This window comes from Rhinatrema bivittatum, chromosome 7 (genome assembly GCF_901001135.1).
Source record: "Rhinatrema bivittatum chromosome 7, aRhiBiv1.1, whole genome shotgun sequence".
Taxonomy (NCBI): domain Eukaryota; kingdom Metazoa; phylum Chordata; class Amphibia; order Gymnophiona; family Rhinatrematidae; genus Rhinatrema; species Rhinatrema bivittatum.
Window position 1 is genome coordinate 301,219,792 of NC_042621.1, and position 19,571 is coordinate 301,239,362.

Sequence of the window (19,571 nt, forward strand, 5' to 3'; positions counted from 1 at the left end):
GCGTTCCAGAAAGAAGTCTACGTCCATGTCTTATGTGCGGGTGTGGAGACTTTTTGAGTCTTGGTGTTTGGAGCGCAGAGTAGTGCCTACCCGAGCGGCTATCCCGGACATACTGCTGTTTCTCCAGGACGGGTTATCCAAGGGGCTTTCCTGTAGTTCATTGCGGGTGCAGGTAGCGGCGTTAGGCTCCTTCCGAGGTCTAGTGCATGGAGTTTCGGTGGTGGCGCATCCGGATGTGGTGCGTTTCCTTCGGGGGGCAAAACATTTGCGCCCTCAGTTTCGACAGTCGTGTCAGTCTTGGATTTTGAATGTTGTCCTTAAAGCGTTGTGTGCGGCACCTTTTGAGCCTTTTCGCAGTGTCACGCTTAAGGATTTAACTCTAAAGGTGGTATTCTTGGTGGCCATGGTCTCGGCACGGCGGATTTCTGAGCTTCAGGCTCTGTCGTGTCGGGAGCCTTTTTTGCGCATTTCTGATTCGGGTATCTCATTGCAGACGGTACCGTCTTTTTTACCCAAGGTGGTCTCATCGTTTCACGTGAATCAGACGATAGAGTTGCCTTCTTTTGGGCAGGTGCAGTCTTCGGACCCTATGGCTAAGGATCTTCGTAAGTTAGATGTGCGGCGCGTGCTGCTACATTATTTGGAGGTCACCAATGCCTTCCGGGTTTCCGACCACCTATTTGTTCTTTATGGTGGTCCCAGGCAGGGGAAGGCGGCCTCCAAGACTACGATTGCGCGGTGGTTGAAAGAAACCATTCGGTCGGCGTATCTGTTACAAGGGAGGCCGTTGCCCGTGGGACTGAAAGCCCACTCTACTCGCGCTCAGGCTGCTTCCTGGGCGGAATGCCACCATATACCTGCAGAGGAGATCTGTAGGGCGGCCACATGGAAATCAGTCTACACTTTTGCCCGGCACTATCGTTTGGACGTAAAAGCGCCAGGGGCGACGGAGTTTGGAGAAGGGGTGCTTAGAGCTGGCCTCTCCGGCTCCCACCCTAAGTAAGGTAAGCTCTGGTACATCCCAGGAGTCTGGACTGATCCTGGTACGTAAAGAAAATTAGGTTCTTACCTTTTGCTAATTTTCGTTCCTGTAGTACCGAGGATCAGTCCAGAGTCCCGCCCAGTGTTCTGCCGGGAGAGGTTGTGTGGTCTGTGTGGGTCTTACTTAAATCAGGAAGATTTATTATTGGTTACCTCGAGTTCGGTACCCAGTTGGGTGGAGTTATGCTTAGTTTTTGCATAGTTTTGAAGTAATTTTAAGCGTTCTAAGGTTTACGTGTTGGGAGTTGTCCTGCTACTTTGACATTAAGTAATACTGCCAGACTGTAGGTGGCACCAGCCTAGTTATAGGCGGAGTTTTTGTTTATAAACTTCTGTCTCCATCTGCTAGAGGGGGGGCAAAACCCAGGAGTCTGGACTGATCCTCTGTACTACAGGAACGAAAATTAGCAAAAGGTAAGAACCTAATTTTCTTTTCCTTCATATGGCTCTCATGCAACCTCTCTTCCAACCCTCTCTCTTCCTCTATTCCACCCACAATAGCCCTGGTTCCCTCAGGCCTCCTGCAGAACATGTGGCATCATAGATTTTGGGGAGGAATAAGCTGAAAGAGCCTACATGGACCTCTTCCTCATCTCTTCCCAGCATTTACCTCTTTCCTCAACTCTGTCAATATTCAACCCTTTTTGCATTACTCACCTCAGAAATATTTACCCCTTGCATTTCTCTTCTTCCCCAAATATTCACACCCATCATTTCCCCCCACTATTTATCAGTTCTCACACTGGCTGCCCAAGCATTTACCACCTGTATTCACCTCATTCTCCTGAAATTCCCTTTCAGCATTCACTCTCTTTCTCACAGGACAAGCAGGATGGTAGTCCTCACACATGGGTGACATCATCAGGATGGAGCCGAATCATGGAACACTTTTTCAAAGTTTCTAGAACTTTGACTGGCACCTATTGGGCATGCCCAGCATGGCACTAACCCTGCAACCAGCAGGGGTCCCCCTTCAGTCTTGTGTATAGTAAAAGTACGTGCGAAAAATAAAATAACAAATCGCAAGTGAACCCAACTCCGCAGGGTGGCGGGTGGGTTGCGTGACGATTAACATCCTGCTGTCCTGTGAGAACATCTGTTACAGGTAAGCAACTCTGCTTTCTCACAGGACAAGCAGGATGGTAGTCCTCACACATGGGTGAATAGCGAGCTGAGGATGCCCAAGTAATGCACCAAATGCATCCAAAGACATGCAACAGGCACAACAACAGGGGTGGATTTGGGTAGGAGGGCAGCCTGAACACCCAGAACGGGTCGCTGGAGGACGTTGGGTATTAAGCTGAGAATAGGTTGCGCAGAACAGACTGGCCAAAAATGGAATCTTGTCTGCCAACCTTATCCAAGCAATAATGGGCTGTGAAAGTATGGAGAGAACTCCAGGTAGCAGCTTGACAAATATCGATCAGAGGAACCGAACGAAGGTGTGCCACTGAAGTTGCAATGGCCCGTACAGAGTGTGCTTTTACACGGTCTTGTAGCGGAATGCCTGCTTGCTGGTAGCAAAAGGAGATACAGTCCGCCAGCCAGGAGGAAAGGGTCTGTTTTCCCACTGGATTTCCAAATTTGATGGTATCAAAAGAAACAAATAATTGGGTGGATTTCCTGTGAGCTAACGTGCTCACAGGAAATCTAAATAAAATGCTAGAGCATGCTTGCAGTCCAGGGAATGTAGAGCCCTTTTCTTCTGGGTTTGAATGGGGCCTTGGAAAGAAAGTAGGTAAAATGATGGATTGATTAATATGAAACTCGAACACTACCTTTGGTAAAAGCTTAGGGTGTGTGCAGAAATTTAGTGTAAGGCAGGTAGGTGACTAATGCCTGTAACTCATTAACTCTGCGAGCGGATATTATAGCGAGAAGAAAAATTACTTTCCAGGTAAGATAGTGAAGATCGCAGGATTAGAGAGGCTCAAATGGACGTTTTATGAGCTGTCCTAAGACCACTTTAAGGTCCCAAGCGGGGGCCAGAGGGCACAAGGGAGGTTTTAGGTGGAGCAAACCTCTCATGAAGAGTGTGACTAAGGGATGTGTAGAAATTGATATGTCCCCTATGCCATTGTGAAAAGCAGCTACCGCACTGACATGTACTCTTATAGAGAAAGTTTTGAGGTCTGACTCTGAAAGATGCCAGAGATAGTCCAGAAACTTTGCAGTGGAACAAACAAAGGGGTCGAAGGACATAGACGTGCACCAGAGCGTAAATCTTTGCCACTAAGAGCGATAAGAATGTCTCGTGGAAGGCTTTCGTGAAGCTACCAGGACTCGAGGTACGGACTCCGAAAGGTTGAGGGGTCGGAGTATTAGCCTTTCAACACCAAAGCCGTCAGTGCCAGGGCTGGGAGGTTGGGGTGGCTGTAGGCGCCCGTTGTTCTGAGTGATCAGTAGCGGGTCTGTCCCCAGGTGAACGTGCTGGCATACCGAGAGGTCTTGGAGGATTGGAAACCAGGCTTGGTGTGGCCAGTGAGGGGCTATCAGAATCATTGAACCCTTGTCCCTTCGTAACTTCACGAGAGTCTTGGAGATGAATGGAAGTGGAGGTTACACGTAGAAGAGACCTGTGGACCACGAGAGGGTGAATGTGTCCCTCGGCTGTGAGTGGCAGCTGCGAGTGAGCGAGCAGAAGTTCTCTACTTTGCGGTTGTGGATGGATGCAAAGAGGTCCAGACATGGATAACCCCAGCGTTGAAAGAGTGTGACTGCTATTGTGGGGTTGAGGAACCACTCGTGCTGATAAAAGGTTCGACTCAACTCGTCTGCCAGAACATTGTCCACGCCCGCCAAGTAGGTCACCTTGAGGTACATCGCGTGGGAAGCATATATGCACATCGGAATCCGCAAAGATCATCAGAGATATCTCCGGTTCATGGCCCTCGGGAAGCATTTTCAGTTTCGCGCCCTACCGTTCGGCCTGGTGATGGCCCCTCGTACTTTCACCAAGGTGATGGTGTGGTGGCGGCAGCTCTCAGGAGAGAGGGAGTTCCGGTACATCCATACCTAGATGACTGGCTCATCTGGGTGAAATCGGAGGACCTCTGCAGGTGGGCGATACACAAGGTCTTACGCGGCGTACGCTTCCTCGGCTGGGTCATCAATAAGGCCAAGAGCCATCTGATTTCCTCTCGGGTCCTGGACCTCTTGGGAGCGCACTTCGACACCCGGATCGGCAAAGTCTTTCTCATGAAGGAATGGATAACCAAGCTGACGTTGCAAGTTCGGCATCTCTTGTTGCTGCAGGTTCCCAGGGTCTGGGATTACTTGCAGGTTCTTGTGTCCATGGCGTCCGCTCTGGAGTTGGTCCCGTGGGCATTTGCTCATATGAGGCCTTTGCAAAGTGCTTTGCTTTCCCGCTGGGATCCGATGTCAGAGGAGTTCAACCTTCTCTTACCACTCACAGAGTCTGCCAGGTCCAGTCTTGGATGGTGGCTTGTCCTCGACCACCTGAAATGAGGCGTGAACCTCGAGGTACCTCAGTGGGTTATAGTGACCACGGATGCCAGCCTGTCCGGTTGGGGGGGCTGTGTGTCAATCTCAGTCGACCCAGGGCCAGTGGTGCCAGCAGGAGGCAAAGTGGTCTATCAATCGCTTGGCATTACAGCGATTTTCTCTCTCTAGTCCGCAACTGGGCGGTATGAGTATTGTCTGACAATGCGTCGATGGTAGCCTATATCAACCGTCAAGGAGGAACCAAGAGTTGCCCGGTAGCCGTGGAAGCGGAGAAGCTTATGACCTGGGCGGAACATCATCTGGAGCGGCTGGCGGCCTCCCACATAGCGGGGGTCGACAACGTGCAGGCAGACTTCCTCAGCCATCAACGGCTGGACCCCGGGGAATGGGCGTTGTCCCGGGATGCGATGACACTCATCTCTCGCCGTTGGGGCACTCCTCGTTTGGACTTGATGGCAACTCGGAAGAATACAAAGGTGATGCGCTTCTTCAGTCGCCGAAGGGAGCATGGGGCGGAAGGAATAGATGCACTAGTACTTCCTTGGCCCCACGACATACTACTTTACGTGTTTCCTCCATGGCCTCTCGTCGGCAAGATTCTGAGACGAATAGAAGCTCACCCCGGTCAAATCGGCTCCAGAGTGGCCTCGGAGTCCGTGGTTCGCGGATGTAGTCAACCTAGCTTCGGACGCTCCTCTGCGACTAAGTCATCTTCCAAACCTGCTCTGCCAGGGTCCGGTATTTTTCGGTAAGGCGGATCGCTTCTGTCTTGCGGCCTTGCTTATGAGAGGAGGCAATTGAGAAAGAAGGGTAATCCTGAGGATGTCATATCCACTCTTTTGCGGGCATGAAAGACCTCAACTTCTCTTACTTATGTCAGGGTCTGGAAGGTCTTTGACTCTTGGTGTTGTGAACAAAGGGTCGTCCCTCATCAGGCCTCGGTGGCGCAGATCCTTGCCTTTCTACAGAGAGGTCTCAGCAAGGGGTTATCCTTTAGTTCTCTCCGGGTTCACGTGGCAGCCTTGGAGGGGTCTTAGAGGCAAAATTGATGGTGCATCTCTAGTGGCACACCCAGATGTGGTCCGTTTTCTGAGAGGGGGGGGAAGCACTTGAATCCCCCGGTCGGTCCCATCTGTCCTTCGTGGAGTCTAAATTTGGTGCTTCGGGTGTTGTGTGAACCTCCTTTTGAGCCCCTCAAGAAGGCTACCTTGAAGGATTTAACCCTCAAGATGGTATTTCTGGTGGCTATCTGTTCGGCTAGGAGGGTCTCTGAGATCCAAGCCCTCTCCTGTCGTGAGCCCTTTCTGCAATTTTCCGATTCCGGGATCTCGCTCAGAATGATCCCATCCTTCCTTCTGAAGGTGGTTTCTGCCTTCCACTTGAACCAGTCAGTGGAGCTTTCGGCCTTTACGGAGCTAGATCAGGATACCCCTCACACTAGGGAACTGAAGCGACTAGATGTCAAAAGAGTGCTTTTGTGTTACCATGAGGTCACCAATGCTTTTCGTGTCTCCGATCATCTGTTCGTTTTGTGCAATAGTGCTAAGAAGGGACATAAGGCATCCAAAGCTATCATTGCCCGTTGGTTGAAGGAGGCTATTGCTTCCGCTTATATCTTCCGTGGTCGTCCAGTTCCGGATGGTTTAAAAGCTCATTCAATCCGGTCTCAAGCTGCTTCCTGGGCGGAGAGCCAATTGGTATCGCCACAAGAAATCTGCAGAGCAGCAACTTGGAAATCTTTGCACACTTTTGCCAGACACTATCGGTTGGACGTCCCAAGCACCAGAGATCAACCCTTTTGGAAGCAGTGTCATTTTGAGCAGGACTCTCCAGGTCCCACCCCAGTTAGGGAAGCTTTGGTACATCCCAGCAGTCTGGACTGATCCGGGTACGTACAGGGAAAGGAAAATTGGTTCTTACCTGCTAATTTTCGTTCCTGTAGTACCATGGATCAGTCCAGTCGCCCGCCCATTGGGGAGGGGTACGAGTCCGCTCGTTTTTTATTTGTAGCTTTTTCTGTCAAATATCGTAGGTGCTGCTGAAGAGGATTCTTTCTCAGTTGTACATAGTTTGTGGTTTCTTCTTGTCCTTTCTTGATCTGGCCATTGTTTCAACTGATTATTCTGCTTTGATAAGTTTAAAACTGAAGGGATGCAGGTGGCACACCAGATTATGAGGGAGTGCCCTTCAAGATTTTCTCTGACTACATCTGCTGGAAGGGAGGCAAAACCCAGCAGTCTGGACTGATCCGTGGTACTACAGGAATGAAAATTAGCAGATAAGAACCAATTTTCCTTTCTGGCTTTCATAATTGAAATCCTGTTAACTGTAGTAAGAATATATTAATGCCATATGGATATTAATTCTAAACTCTTAACTGAACTTGAAATTAAGGAACGGGAAATTACTGCTTTTTTATTTCCCAATTTTTTTTTTATTTTGAATGTAGTGGAACTATTACAGCCATGAAAAGTGAATAAGTGGCAGGTGTTCTTTCAGCTTAGATTTACAACTAATTTAATTCTTGCTTCTCCTACTGTTATGCATATCCTGTACTGCTTTGGAATAAAAGTAGAGGAGATGAGTCCACGTGACCTGATGAGCGGGTAGGCAGCAAGCAGACCGCGCTCCCGGTTCCCCCGCCGAAAATCAGCTTTTTTTATACCTCTCCCACACAACGTGGCGACGCCAACAGCTTCGGTGCCAACCCAAACAACGATCGTGTCGTTTTTTCCGAGCAGCGATCGAAAAATGGCAGCAAAACCACAAAGAAAAGAGAAAACCTCGGGCAGACTACCCGATAACAAAATGGCCGCTGGGCCGCCAGCCCCAGTGCACTCAACTCCGACGCGCTGGCGAAAAACTCGGACTTGGTGGGGGAAGTCTCTCACGCTGTGGTACAGGCGCTGGAACCCAGATTTTGTGACCTGCTTCAAAAAATTAACTCAGGAAACGAGACGCTGCAGGAAATAAAAATTCAAGTAGCAGACTTGCAGCAAAGGATTGCAGATGTGGAGACAGAAACACAGCATTTACTTCAGAAACAAGAAATCTTAATGAAACAAGTCACTGCACTGGAAAATAAAGTAGAAAATCTGGAAAACAGATCCAGGAGGAACAATATAAGGTTCGTGGGCCTCCCAGAAACTGTGCCTGATAGAGAATTGGCCAAACTGCTAGAAACATGGCTACTTCAAGAGCTTGGATTGTCAGCTTTAGCAGGTAAAGTTGTTGTTGAGAGAGCACACAGATTGGGGATCAAGAAACCGGAAGCCCAGAAGCCAAGAGTGGCAATAGCCAGATTTCTTAATTTTTGTCATAAAACAGATGTGCTGCAAGCTTACCGGAGCTGCACTAGTTTGCAGTATGAAGGGCACAAAGTAATGATTTTTCAGGACTACTCTGTGGCGGTGTCTACTAAGCGTCGAGAATTCTCTCCTATAAGTGCTGATCTCTTCAACAGGAAAATCAAATTTACTTTGCAATATCCTGCCAAGCTTCGGCTGGAGCATAAAGGGTCTTGGCGGAGTTTTGAGTCAGTGGAAGCGGCCAGTTTATCACAGACACTGTGGACACTCATTGACTTTTTTTTTTCTGTTTTCTTTCTATCTGGAAAATTCCTGCAGCCCATTGAACTGAATTGGTATGCTATTCTATCCTTGTAGCCTTACTGATTTTATGGTGGGTGATCTGGTTTACTAATGTTTGCACTCTTTTACCTACTGGCGGGGGAAACGGACAGGTACTCGAAATGGACTCCTGCCTCCGTTCTATGGAGGAGCTTAGGGATTATGATGAGTATGAAGGAGGGAAATGGGCTAGAGAGGGGGGTGGGGATGGGACACTGTTTAGCACTAAGGTTGGTTTGATTAGGCCTGTTGTTGCTGATGGCGTGATTCTCATACTGCTTGTCAGGGAATTATCCGTTAGCAGGAGCACTGCTATGGTCTCTAAGGTTTCACCCCTAGGCTGGGAGGGGTGTACCACCTCTATTGATTACAGGGAAGTTGATTGTCTTTTCCTAATTCTTCCTTTTAAAGGGTATGGCTGAAAAAGTGCGATGCGTCTCCTGGAATGTGGCAGGCCTTGGTTCGCCAGTAAAAAGGGCAAAGATTTTGCAATCATTACGCAGGCACAAGGCCCAGATTGCATTTTTACAGGAAACACATCTCTCAGCTGCTGAGAGTAAAAAAATTATCTAGGGATTGGGTACGCACAGTATTCTTTTCACCAGCTGTGCATAAGAAAGCGGGAGTGGCTATACTGATCGGGAAGAATGTGGTCTTTGGAAATACCAAAGTACTTGTGGATCCTGAAGGGCACTACATTTTAGTGACGGGAAGCTTGTTCGGACAAGTAGTCACATTCTGCTGTGTCTATGCCCCCAACGTATATCAACATAGTTTTTTCACTAACCTGGTACAAATTATTTTATCAAACCAGCAAGGATTCTTATTTCTCGCCGGAGATTTCAACCAGGTGATGGACCCTAGGCTAGATCGGTCCAAGTCAGGGTCAGGTGCACGGGCTTCCCCTCATAAAGGTTTGCCATATTTATGTCATCAGCTTCAGTTACTTGATCCCTGGAGGATTCTACATCCCAAAGTTAAAGATTATACTCATGTTGCACGTGCACACCTTTCTATGTCACGCATAGATTATATTTTGATGTCCGTACACTGTTTTAATAAAGTTGGGTCAGCAGAGATAGGACCAGTAGAATGTTCTGACCATGCGATGATCTGAGTGGATGTTGGTTTAGGAGGTCCCAAGCGCACCAGCTCTAGATGGCGCTTTCCAGTACATCTCTCGGAAGATAAGAATTTCCAAACTTATCTCTGCCAGAAGTGGCAAGAATATCTCCAAAACAATAAACAACATCAGGAGACTCCGCTCTTTTTTGGGAGGCTGGTAAGGCCACAATGAGGGGGGAAATTATCGCCTATGTAATAAGGCAGAGGAAGCAGGCGAGCAAACAACTTATTGACATGGGGAATGCAGTTCAAAAGGCAAAGCGTAAATTGATAGCTCACCCAACTCTTCAGGCCAAGAATGACTATAGGGACCTGTTATTTACCCTAAATAGCTACATACATCGTAGGACACAACAGGACATACTGTACTATTCTCATAGGCTTTACAGATTTTTATTTAGCATTTGTTTATATACCGAGGTACAGCTGACATAGCCTTCACTCCGGTTTACATTATAACAAACCAGTTACATTTAAATTCATAACAGTGTGACAGATTGAATCAGAACATTAACTTAATAAAAGTCAATAAATACATTGAACAATAGATAAGAGTGTATGCAACACTTGAAGTTGACGGTTGAAACCGTTAATGAGAGAAAGGTTTCTGCGAGACAGGACGAATGACAGACGGAGGGGATTGCTGGCATAAAAAGGAACGTGAAGGTGGATATGAAAAAGATTTAAGTTCAGTTGTCAATGGGTGAGCAGCCATTGTAAGACTGTGAAAGTAGCCAATCTTTAAGATCTTTTTTAAAAGATTTAAAGTTTTCTTGCGAATTGAGGTGTTGAGGTAGTGAGTTCCATAATTTTGGGCCGACGATAGAGATGGCTCTATTTCTAGTGGAGGATAGTTTGGCTTGTGGTAATGAAGGGACATCCAGCTGAACTTTATATGTAGATCTTGTTGTACGTGAAGATTTATGTAGATGTATAATATTGTCCAGGGCAGAGTAGTCAGCTTTGTGAATTGATTTGTGTAGGATTGTGAGGACTTTGTACTCTATTCTTTTTTTAACTGGTAGCCATTGTAAGTTGTAGAGTACTGGGGATATATGGTCGGATTTTCTTTTACCAGACAAGACTCTGGCAGCTGCATTTTGGAGTAACTGCAGTGGTCTTAAGGTTGAATTAGGAAGGCCTATCAGAAGGGAGTTGCAGTAGTCAATTTGGGATTTGGATTTGGGAACAAAATGGGAATTTGGGAACAAAATGGGGAAATTGATGGCAAACCAGGTTCGAGCACAAAGGGGCGCTTCATTTATTGCAGCCCTTAAGGATAAACAGGGCATAAGACATACTGCAGGCTAAAATTTGTGAGCTATTTCGAGAATTTTATACCCAATTATATACTGCAGAAACTAGGCCCCAAGCGAAGGCAGTGGAAACCTCTTTTCTTTCAAGATGTTGCCCTGCCCACCCTGACTACGGCACAGTTGGATTTCTTAAATGCCCCGATCTCTACTCAGGCCATTCTGGATGGTATTGGGTCCAGCAAATCACATAAGGCGCCTGGTCCGGATGGCCTTAATGCAGACTATTATAAATTATTGGGGGGTACCATTGGTGAGTCTTTGAGGGCGTATTTCTCGGGGATTTCTCAGGAGGGCTTTACCAAAGATGCTACCATGGCATATATTACAGTGCTTCCGAAAAGTGGTAAGGACCCATTAAACCCTGCTTCATACCGCCCTATCTCCCTGCTTAATTATGATGTTAAGTTACTTGCCAGAATATTGGCTACTAGATTGAGCGGGATTCTGCCTTCCCTAATATCAGATAGCCAAGTAGGGTTTGTCCAAGGCCGGAAAGCCAGCAGACATCTTTTAAGTTTATGGGCGGCAATGACGCATTGTAAATCCCACAATATCCCAGTGTTGGCAGTAGGCTTTGATGTGGAAAAAGCCTTCGACTGGGTAGCCTGGACTTATCTATTTTCAGTATTGCAAAGATTTGGCTTTAAGGGTCTCATATTGCAGAATATTATGCTGCTTTACCAACATCCCCAATCCATTATAGTGGCTAATGCCTTTTGTCTGCTCCCTTTGAGATATCCCAGGGGGTTAGACAGGGATGTCCTCTCTCCCCATTGCTTTACATACTCTCCCTGGATCCTTTGTTAAGAGCGATAAATGCTCACCCAGACATAGAAGGGTTAAGCTTAGGACTTGCGAAGTTTAAAGTGGCAGCTTTCGCCGATGATGTCCTCATTTTTGTGGTCAACCCAATTACTTCCTTGCACGGAGTGATGAGCCTCCAAGAGCAATTTGGGCTATTCTCGGGATTAAAAATTAACATTGATAAATCTGAAGCCATAGATGTTACTGGTCAAATGCATGCCAATTGGCCGGATGTTTTCCTGCTACGCTGGGTCACATCCACAATGAAGTACTTGGGTTTCCGAATCCCTATTGATATAGGTGATATCTATTCTGTTAATATTATGCCACTACTTAAGAATACGAAGCAGAAATTACAGGACTGGCAAAGCTTACCACTATCCATTTCAGGACGGATACAACTTTTTAAAATGATTGAGTTACCAAAATGGCTTTATATTATGAACATGCTACCGATCTGGATAAAGCATCAGCACATAACGGAACTACAACAGCGTTGCGAAGATTCATTTGGTGTGCCAAGAAGGCGAGAATTAAGCTTACCATCTTAATGGGTACCATCCCAGATGGAGGGCTCAAGTGTCCTAATGTTCATCAGTATAACCTTGCCATCCTGCTCTGTCACATTAGTGACTGGCTAGGACTTACAGAAGGTCTCCTACCTTGGGAGTTGTTAAGCAGCTGGTGCACGCCGTTGGACCTGAGAAACATTTTGGTGGCACCGAACTCATCTCTAACTTTGCAGGTTCGACACTTTCCTTATATGGCAGCCTGTCGTACGGCCTGGAAACGACTGTGCTCATTATTGCGTGTCTCCTGGAGGACATTGACCTTTGCTACGATAGTGGGTCTTCCAACTTTCTCCCCCAGTTGGGATAATTCAGCCTTCCAGCATTGGAGGACCGCCGGTCTAACATACGTCCATCAGCTTCTGGATTCATCTGGCAGTCATATGCGCTCTTTTACAGAGCTACAGACAACTTATCGGATCTCTCACAACAGTTTCTTTGCATACCTTCAAATCCGTCATGCGCTACAAACCTGGGCAGGAATGCCGCTTGCAGACCACAAGCATGCTCCCCTGCAACGCTTCTTCTCACGTTTGCAGTTGCCATCGACAGTGTCGTGTGCCTCGATGGTGAAGGCCTTACTGACTCTGGAACCAGCGCGGTCCTTACAGAATTTGGCTGAATTGTGGTCTCAAGACTTAGCTGGTCCGATTTTTGTGTCGCAATTGGCGAAATGCTTTCAGATTATACCAAAATGTGTGGAGAATGTGCTTCTTAGGGAAACACAATACAAGCTACTGCACAGAATGTACATTGCTCCTAATGTAGCTCTCAAGTGGAAATTAACAACCTCAGCCTCATATTTCAAATGGCGTAGAGGTTCCTTTTATTTCATCAATAGATGTTTCTTGAAGACTCAGCATGCCAGATGCGTGGCAATATCGATATGATTGGTTTTGATTCCCTGCCAAGTGCGTCCTGTTTCATGCTTTTTGTTTATTGTTTATTATTCATTGTTTATTATACATTGTCCGTTGGATCATTGAACATTGTCTTCTAGCATGTGCCCTAGTGCTACAGCAACATCAGTATTGTAAGAATATTGTTATTGATGTTACTTATACATCTACTTACCAAACTTTATTGTGCCTAGACGGCGGTATGATCAGTAGGAGGGGGGAGGGTAGGGAGTAAGTTGAGGGGAGAGGGGAGAGGGAACAGATTGTTTATTTGTTTATTTGATCATTTTTCGCAACTGTTTCCTTATTGTTACTCCAGGTTTTTTTTCTGCATTTATATACACTTCTGTTATATGTTTGTTTTGAACAGCTGTACTTTTCACCTCAGTGTTAGGTATAATGCTGTATGTGGAGTTAAAAAATTAATAAAAATATGTTTAAAAAAAAAAAAAGTAGAGGAGATAATTTTCATAATGGCTGCCAAGCTTGCAGTACTTGCATACAAGCAAAAAGGAAATCCTTGTAGAGTTTCCCTTTGAAAATGCGGCTGGCCACAGAACAGAGGGTACAATATACCCATGTACATTTGCACCTACATTGAAGCAGGTGTAAATGTTCCCATGAAACATATACACAGGACTTTCACAATGAAAGTCCAGCACACACTTTTTGCCTCCCCTGACCTTTCTCCATCCCGTTTCTGCCCTTTTTTTCAACCAGGTAAAAGCATGCATGCTTTAATCAGCATGCACACTTTTGCCTGTAGATGGGGGGAAGCAATCTTCAATGAGTACATTTATTGGGTAAATGGCTTTGAAAATGTGCTTTCAATTTAGCTGGACATGGTGACTCAGTGTGCCTGTTCATATCCCAGATCATTCCAGAAGTGGGTTTATGCATCCCTACCAGTAGATGGAGGAAGAAAAGAAACCTTTGAGGCACTGCTACATAACCAAGAATGCCACCTGCAGTCCCTCAGTATTTCTCTCTCTCCAGCAGATGGTAGAAGTGCAAACCTGCAGTCTGGAGTTTAAAAAAAAAAGGAAAAGAAAATGAGATTTCGAATCCCCGAGGTATTAGGTTCCTTCATGGGCCATCCCTTGGGTAGAGCATGGTGACCAGGGGGTTGGTCATCCCTGTGCTAGCTTGGCCCTTGTCTTCAGGGAGGGTGATAGCCAGTGGTTCCGGTTCCCTCATCTCCTCTGGGTCCCTGCCACCTCCAGTGCACAGCCTCCTTCCCCAGAAGCAGAGAAGTATTTCATTTTATTTCCCTTGTTTTTGTTTGGTGTGTGTGTGTCCTTTTAGTTTAAAAGAAAAAAAAAAAGGGAAGGGAAGGAGCGGCTCTTAGGCAGTGCTTGGGCAGCTGAGTACAGTTTTTCTGCCGGGAAGCAGTTCCAGGTGAGCGGGACAGAATCGCTGCTTTTGTTGGGACTGAGAGCTTGATCAGCACCAGACAGCGTCGCCAACAGTGCTAGCAGTCAGGGGTTATTTTTAGGCATTTTTTGCCAGCATGGAGTCTCCTGAGCTACACAGGAAAGTTTGCACTACTGCGGTTCAAGGCTCGCCTTGATTCGACCATGTTTTGCCAGGATTGCTTCTCCGGAGGGGCTGGGACCTCCATGGGACTCCAAGGGGGTGGCAGGAGCATGAAGTCAGCTGGGCTAGTTCTGGAGATTCCAGGAGGGTCAGAGGAGTCAGTGACCATTTTGTTCACACATGCTGGGAGTCTGGCTGCTGTTTCAGAGCCTCAGGACTCCTCTTCCATGCTGTTTTCCGCAGAGCTAGGCCCTGCTGTTGGCAGGGGAAGGGAAGAGACAGGGGAATGTGGATCTGGACCTTTCTTCTTCAGATCTGGAAGCTTTTTCAACAGATTTTGTCCTTCTGCTCCATAAAGCCTATTAGGCCAGGAAGGGAGCAGGGACCAAGTAGCATTTACCCAGGAAGTCCCGGGCAGCTAAAAAGCCTGGGGATTGGAACCATGCAGAGTCCAGAGGGATCTGCGGGCCTTGGGTCTCAAACAGTCCGTGGTGGAAGAAGACACATCAGAGGAGAGGGATGATCCAGATGAGATGCAGGGAGGTCCAGTGGATCCGGACAAGAACCCTTCTGTCATGTTAGTGGATCCAATGCAGGATCCAAACCAAGATCTTATTATTGCATTGGGGGATCCAATATAGGATCCAGATGAGGTTCCAATCGTGGGTAGTCCACCTGTTCCGTAGGGTTGAGCTGGGCCCACTAATTCCCCAAGTGCTGGAGGAGCTGGGGATTAAGGTCTCTCAGGAAGATTCAGATAATGAAGGGGTGAACCTGGTCCTGGAGCGATTAGGAGGGCCCCCTAAGGCCTTTCTATTGTCTAAGACGGTGAAGAAGGTGGTTTGGGAGTGGGAATCTCCTGAAGCGGGTTTGAAGGTAGTCAAGGCTATGGTTAAGTTATATCTCTTGCTAGAACAGACCTTGGTGTCGTGGAAGATTCCCAAGGTGGATACAGCAGTTTCCGCGGTTACCAAGAAGATAACCATCCCGGTGGCAGGTTCGGCTGCTCTGAAGGATATCCAGGATCGGAAGCTGGAAATTCTATTTAAGAAGCTGTTTGAGATTGCAGCTTTGAACCTTTGTGCAGCAATGTGCGGAAGCTTGATGCAGAGCCTGCTTGTGCTGGGTGCAGAAGATGCACAATAAGTAGTCAGTGACGACAGCTGAGGTGGCTCAGGCTGCCCGCTTGGAAGCAGGAGTGGCCTATGTGGCGGATGTCCTTTATGACATGATATGGACTTCTGCCTGGAGTATGATCTCTGTGGTTACGGCGTGGAGACTTCCATGGCTGTGAAATTGGTTGTCGGATGTGTGGTCTAAAGCCTAGCTGTCTAACCTTCCCTTCAAGGGCAAGCTGCTCTTTGGTAAGGATCTGGAAAAGCTCATGAAACAGTTGGGGGAGTCGAAGGGTAATAAATTGCTGGAGGACAGGAAAATCCTCAACAAGAAGGGAAATCTTTCACGATGAAAGTCCAGGAGATTTCATGACAGCAGGAGCCCTGGGCCAGCGGTGTAAAAACAGAACTCAGGCAGACAGCAGTCCTTTTGAGCCCGATGCAGACCTCCGAGGGACGATGGCTCCCAAGGGGAAAGCGGAAGTAAGATGGGTGAATGAAGGCAGGCTGGTCTGCTCCTTTCTGACTTCTATCAGAAGAAGGCTGTCCCTTTTTTATGAGAAGTGGAACAGGATCATTTCTGACCAGTGGGTCCTGGAGGTGGTAAGTGACGGCCACTAATGGATGCCTTTGTAATCTCCCGTTGCATCTCCCGGTACAAGCGAGAGGCAGTAGGGGATACTTTGCAACGGCTACAGCTCCTGCGTGCCATTGTTCCAGTGCCCCTTCAGGAGAGGATGTAGGGTCAGTACTCCGTGTACTTTGTGGTGCCCAAAAAGAAGGGCACTTTTCGGCCCATTCTCAATGTGCAGAAGGCCAATACTGTCCACCAGGTGCCGCGTTTTCAGATGGAGACGTTGTGCACTGTGATAGCAGCAGTGCACACAGGGGAGTTTCTGGCGTTGGATTTGATGGAAGCCTATCTCCATATCCCCCAGTTGGGCCGAACACCGGAGGTTCCTGAGGTTCATGGTCCTGGGGGAGGATTTCCAATTTCGGGGCCCTTCCCTTTGGTTTGGCGACAGTGTTCACAAAGGTGATGGTGGTAGTGGCGGCAGTACTCAGGAAGGAAAATATCCTGTTGAACCTGTACTTGAATGATTGGCTAGTACGGGTGAAATTGGAAGTGGAGTGTTGTCGCTCAGTGCAGTGGGTCCTGCACTTCCTAGACTCGTTGGGCTGGGTGACGAATCTGGCAAAGAGTCATTTGAAGCCAGCCCAGTTGTTGGAATATCTGGGGGCATGCTTAGATACCCGGATAGGGAAGGTGTTTCACTACAGAGAGGGTAGTCAAGTTGTAGAGTCAAGTCCTTCGGCTTTTGCGTATGTCTGTTCCCAGAGTCTGAGATTATTTACAGGTCCTGGGCTCCATGGCTTTTATGTTGGAATTGGTTCCATGGGCCTTTGCTCACATGCATCCTGCAGAGGCTCTATTATCCCATTGGGATCCACTTTCAGAGGAATTTCAGCTTCCGTTGCCGCAGGAGGCCAGGTTCAGTCTCTCGTGGTGGCTGACTCGGCACAATCTGGAGAAAGGGATGGATCTGGAAGTGCCCGACTGGATGGTGGTGACCACGGATACCAGCCTCTCTGGTTGGGGGCGATTTGTCAAGGGAAATCGGCCCAAGGTCAGTGGTTGTCAGAGAAGGTGACCTGGGCCGTCAATCAGCTAGAAACCAGGCCAGTGCGCGAAGCATTACTGGTGTTTCTTCTGCTCATTCAATACAAGTCGGTATGAATGTTCTTGGACAATGCGACGACAGTGGCGTGCATCAGTTGTCAGGGCAAAACAAAGAGTCATCTAGTAGCGTTGGAGGCTCAAGAACTGTTTATTTGGGCGGAGAAACGTCTGGTAAGAATAGCTGCTTCCCATATGGCCGAAGTGGACAACATGCAGCAGACAGCGTCTGGATCTGGGAGAGTGGGAGCTGTCAGTGGAGGCCTTCGCCTTGATTCAGGTCAGATGGGGCAGATCATCAGTGGACCTCATTACGACTCCAGGAAATGTGAAGACAGATCACTTTTTCAGTTGCAGAAGGGAGGTCAGATCGGAGGGCATCGATGCTCTTGTTCAACCATGGCCGACGCATCTGTTGCTGCACGTGGTCTCTCAAAGGTTGAGTTCTGCAGTGCATTGAACTTCATCCGGGCAGGATGATTCTGGTGGCACCCGAATGTCTGCGCTGCCGTGGCTTGCGGATTTTCTTTGTCTAGCGGTAGACTGTTCGCTTGACCCATCTGTCAGTGTTGTTGCAGCAGGGAACAGTATTTTCAGACCAGGAGAATCTTTACTCTCTAGCAGCTTGACTTTTGAGAGGCAATGGCTCTGTTTGAAAGGTTATTCGGAGTCTGTGATTGCGACTTTGCTTCAGGCAAGGAAACCTTCCATGTCGCTGGCTTATATGTGAAGAGTATTCGAAGCATGGTGATTGCAGAGCAAGGTACGACCTTTAAAGGTGGATGTTCCGCAGATTCTGGCTTTTTTTTTTTTTTTTTTGCAAAGCAGCTTGGCTAAGGGTTTAGCCTATAATTTTCTTCTGGTTCAGGTGGCAGCCTTAGGGTCCCTTTGAGGTAGGATTCAGGGGAGACCGTTAACATCTTATCTAGACATGGTTTCTTTCCTCAAGGGGGCAAAACATCTGCGCCCTCTGGTTCGGAAGATTTGTCCAACTTGGAATCTGAATTTGGTTCTTCGGGTGCTGTGTGGTCCTCTTTTTGAACCAGTTAGGAGGTCTTCTTTAAAGGATTTAACCCTGAAGGCTGTTTTCCTGGTGGTTATCTGTTCAGCTAGAAGGATTACTGAGCTGCAGGTATTGTTGTGTAGGGACCCTTTCCTTCACTTTTCGGAGGAAGGGGTTTCTTTACGAATGGTTCCTTTCTTTTTACTTAAGGTGGTTTCCTCCTTTCACCTAACCAGGTGATTGAGCTACTGGCCTTTCCGAATTTGTCAGTGGATGCTCCTACGGCAAAGGGAACTTCATTTACTGGATGTGCGACGAATTTTTTTGCGATATCTTAAGGTGACAGATGCCTTTCAGAGATCTGATCATCTGTTTGTCCTGTTCAGTGGAGCAAAGAAGGGAAATAAGGCTTCCAAGGGCACTATTGCAAGTTGGTTAAGAGACAATAGCTTCAGCTTACATCTGTAAGGGCCAGTCGGTGCTGGAGGGGTTAAGAGTGCACTCCACTAGGGCGCAGGTAACCTCATGGGCAGAGTGTCAGTTGCTTTCTCTGCAGGAGATTTGTCGGGCAGCGACGTGGTCTTCTCTTCACACTTTTACCAAATATTACCACTTGGATGTGCGGGCACTGGAGGAGGCGTCTTTTGGGGAAAATCTATTGCACGCAAGTCTTTCGAGCTCCCGCCCAGAATAGAGGGATTTGGGTACATCCCACTTGTCTGGACTGATCTGGAGTACGAACAGGAAAGGAAAATTGGTTCTTACCTGTTAATTTTCATTCCTGAAGTACCACAAATCAGTTCAGAGACCCATCCCCATCTTTCGAAGGATTTCCTCGCTTCTGGATGTTGCTGAGCTGAAATGTGATATTTTCAGATTAATGAGAAGTGTACATAGTTTGGTATGTGCCTTGTGTTCAATTATAGGGGCCTAGTTTTCAGGTGGCTCCAACTTTAAGTCTTTGTTCGCCCAAGGTATATTGGGGTTTGTTGAGGTAGACATCTTGGTTTGGGTACAGGTCAATAATGAGAGACTGCAGGTGGCAATCTCGGTTATGTAGCAGTGCCTCAAACATTTCCTTCTCTGCCTCCATCTGCTGATAGGGATGCATAAACCCACTCTGGACTGATCTGTGGTACTTCAGGAATGAAAATTAGCTGGTAAGAACCAGTTTTCCTTTAGTGTTTCAAAACTTTGCTTGTATTTTTTTTTCAGAGTATAGACATGTTTCTGGCTCTTCATAAAGAAATAATGGTACTGATGGACAAGTTCACTAAAGCAGGGGTAAGATGAAATTTGTTTCAATGCAGAATCAGAAGACACTGATTAAACGCCATTCTTCCAAAATGTGGGGTGTAGTGGCTATATTCTGAGGGAACATTTGTATGTAC

General features: G+C 47.3%; 1 protein-coding gene across 1 annotated transcript in view; it reads left to right on the forward strand.

Annotated features, from left to right (window-relative positions):
- Positions 1–19,571, forward strand: part of ENO4 (enolase 4) — a 291,356-nt gene that overhangs the window by 135,701 nt on the left and 136,084 nt on the right. Inside the window, exon 9 of the mRNA XM_029610746.1 lies at positions 19,396–19,464. Coding sequence (XP_029466606.1) covers positions 19,396–19,464 — 69 coding nt within the window. The remainder of the gene's footprint in view (positions 1–19,395; positions 19,465–19,571) is intronic.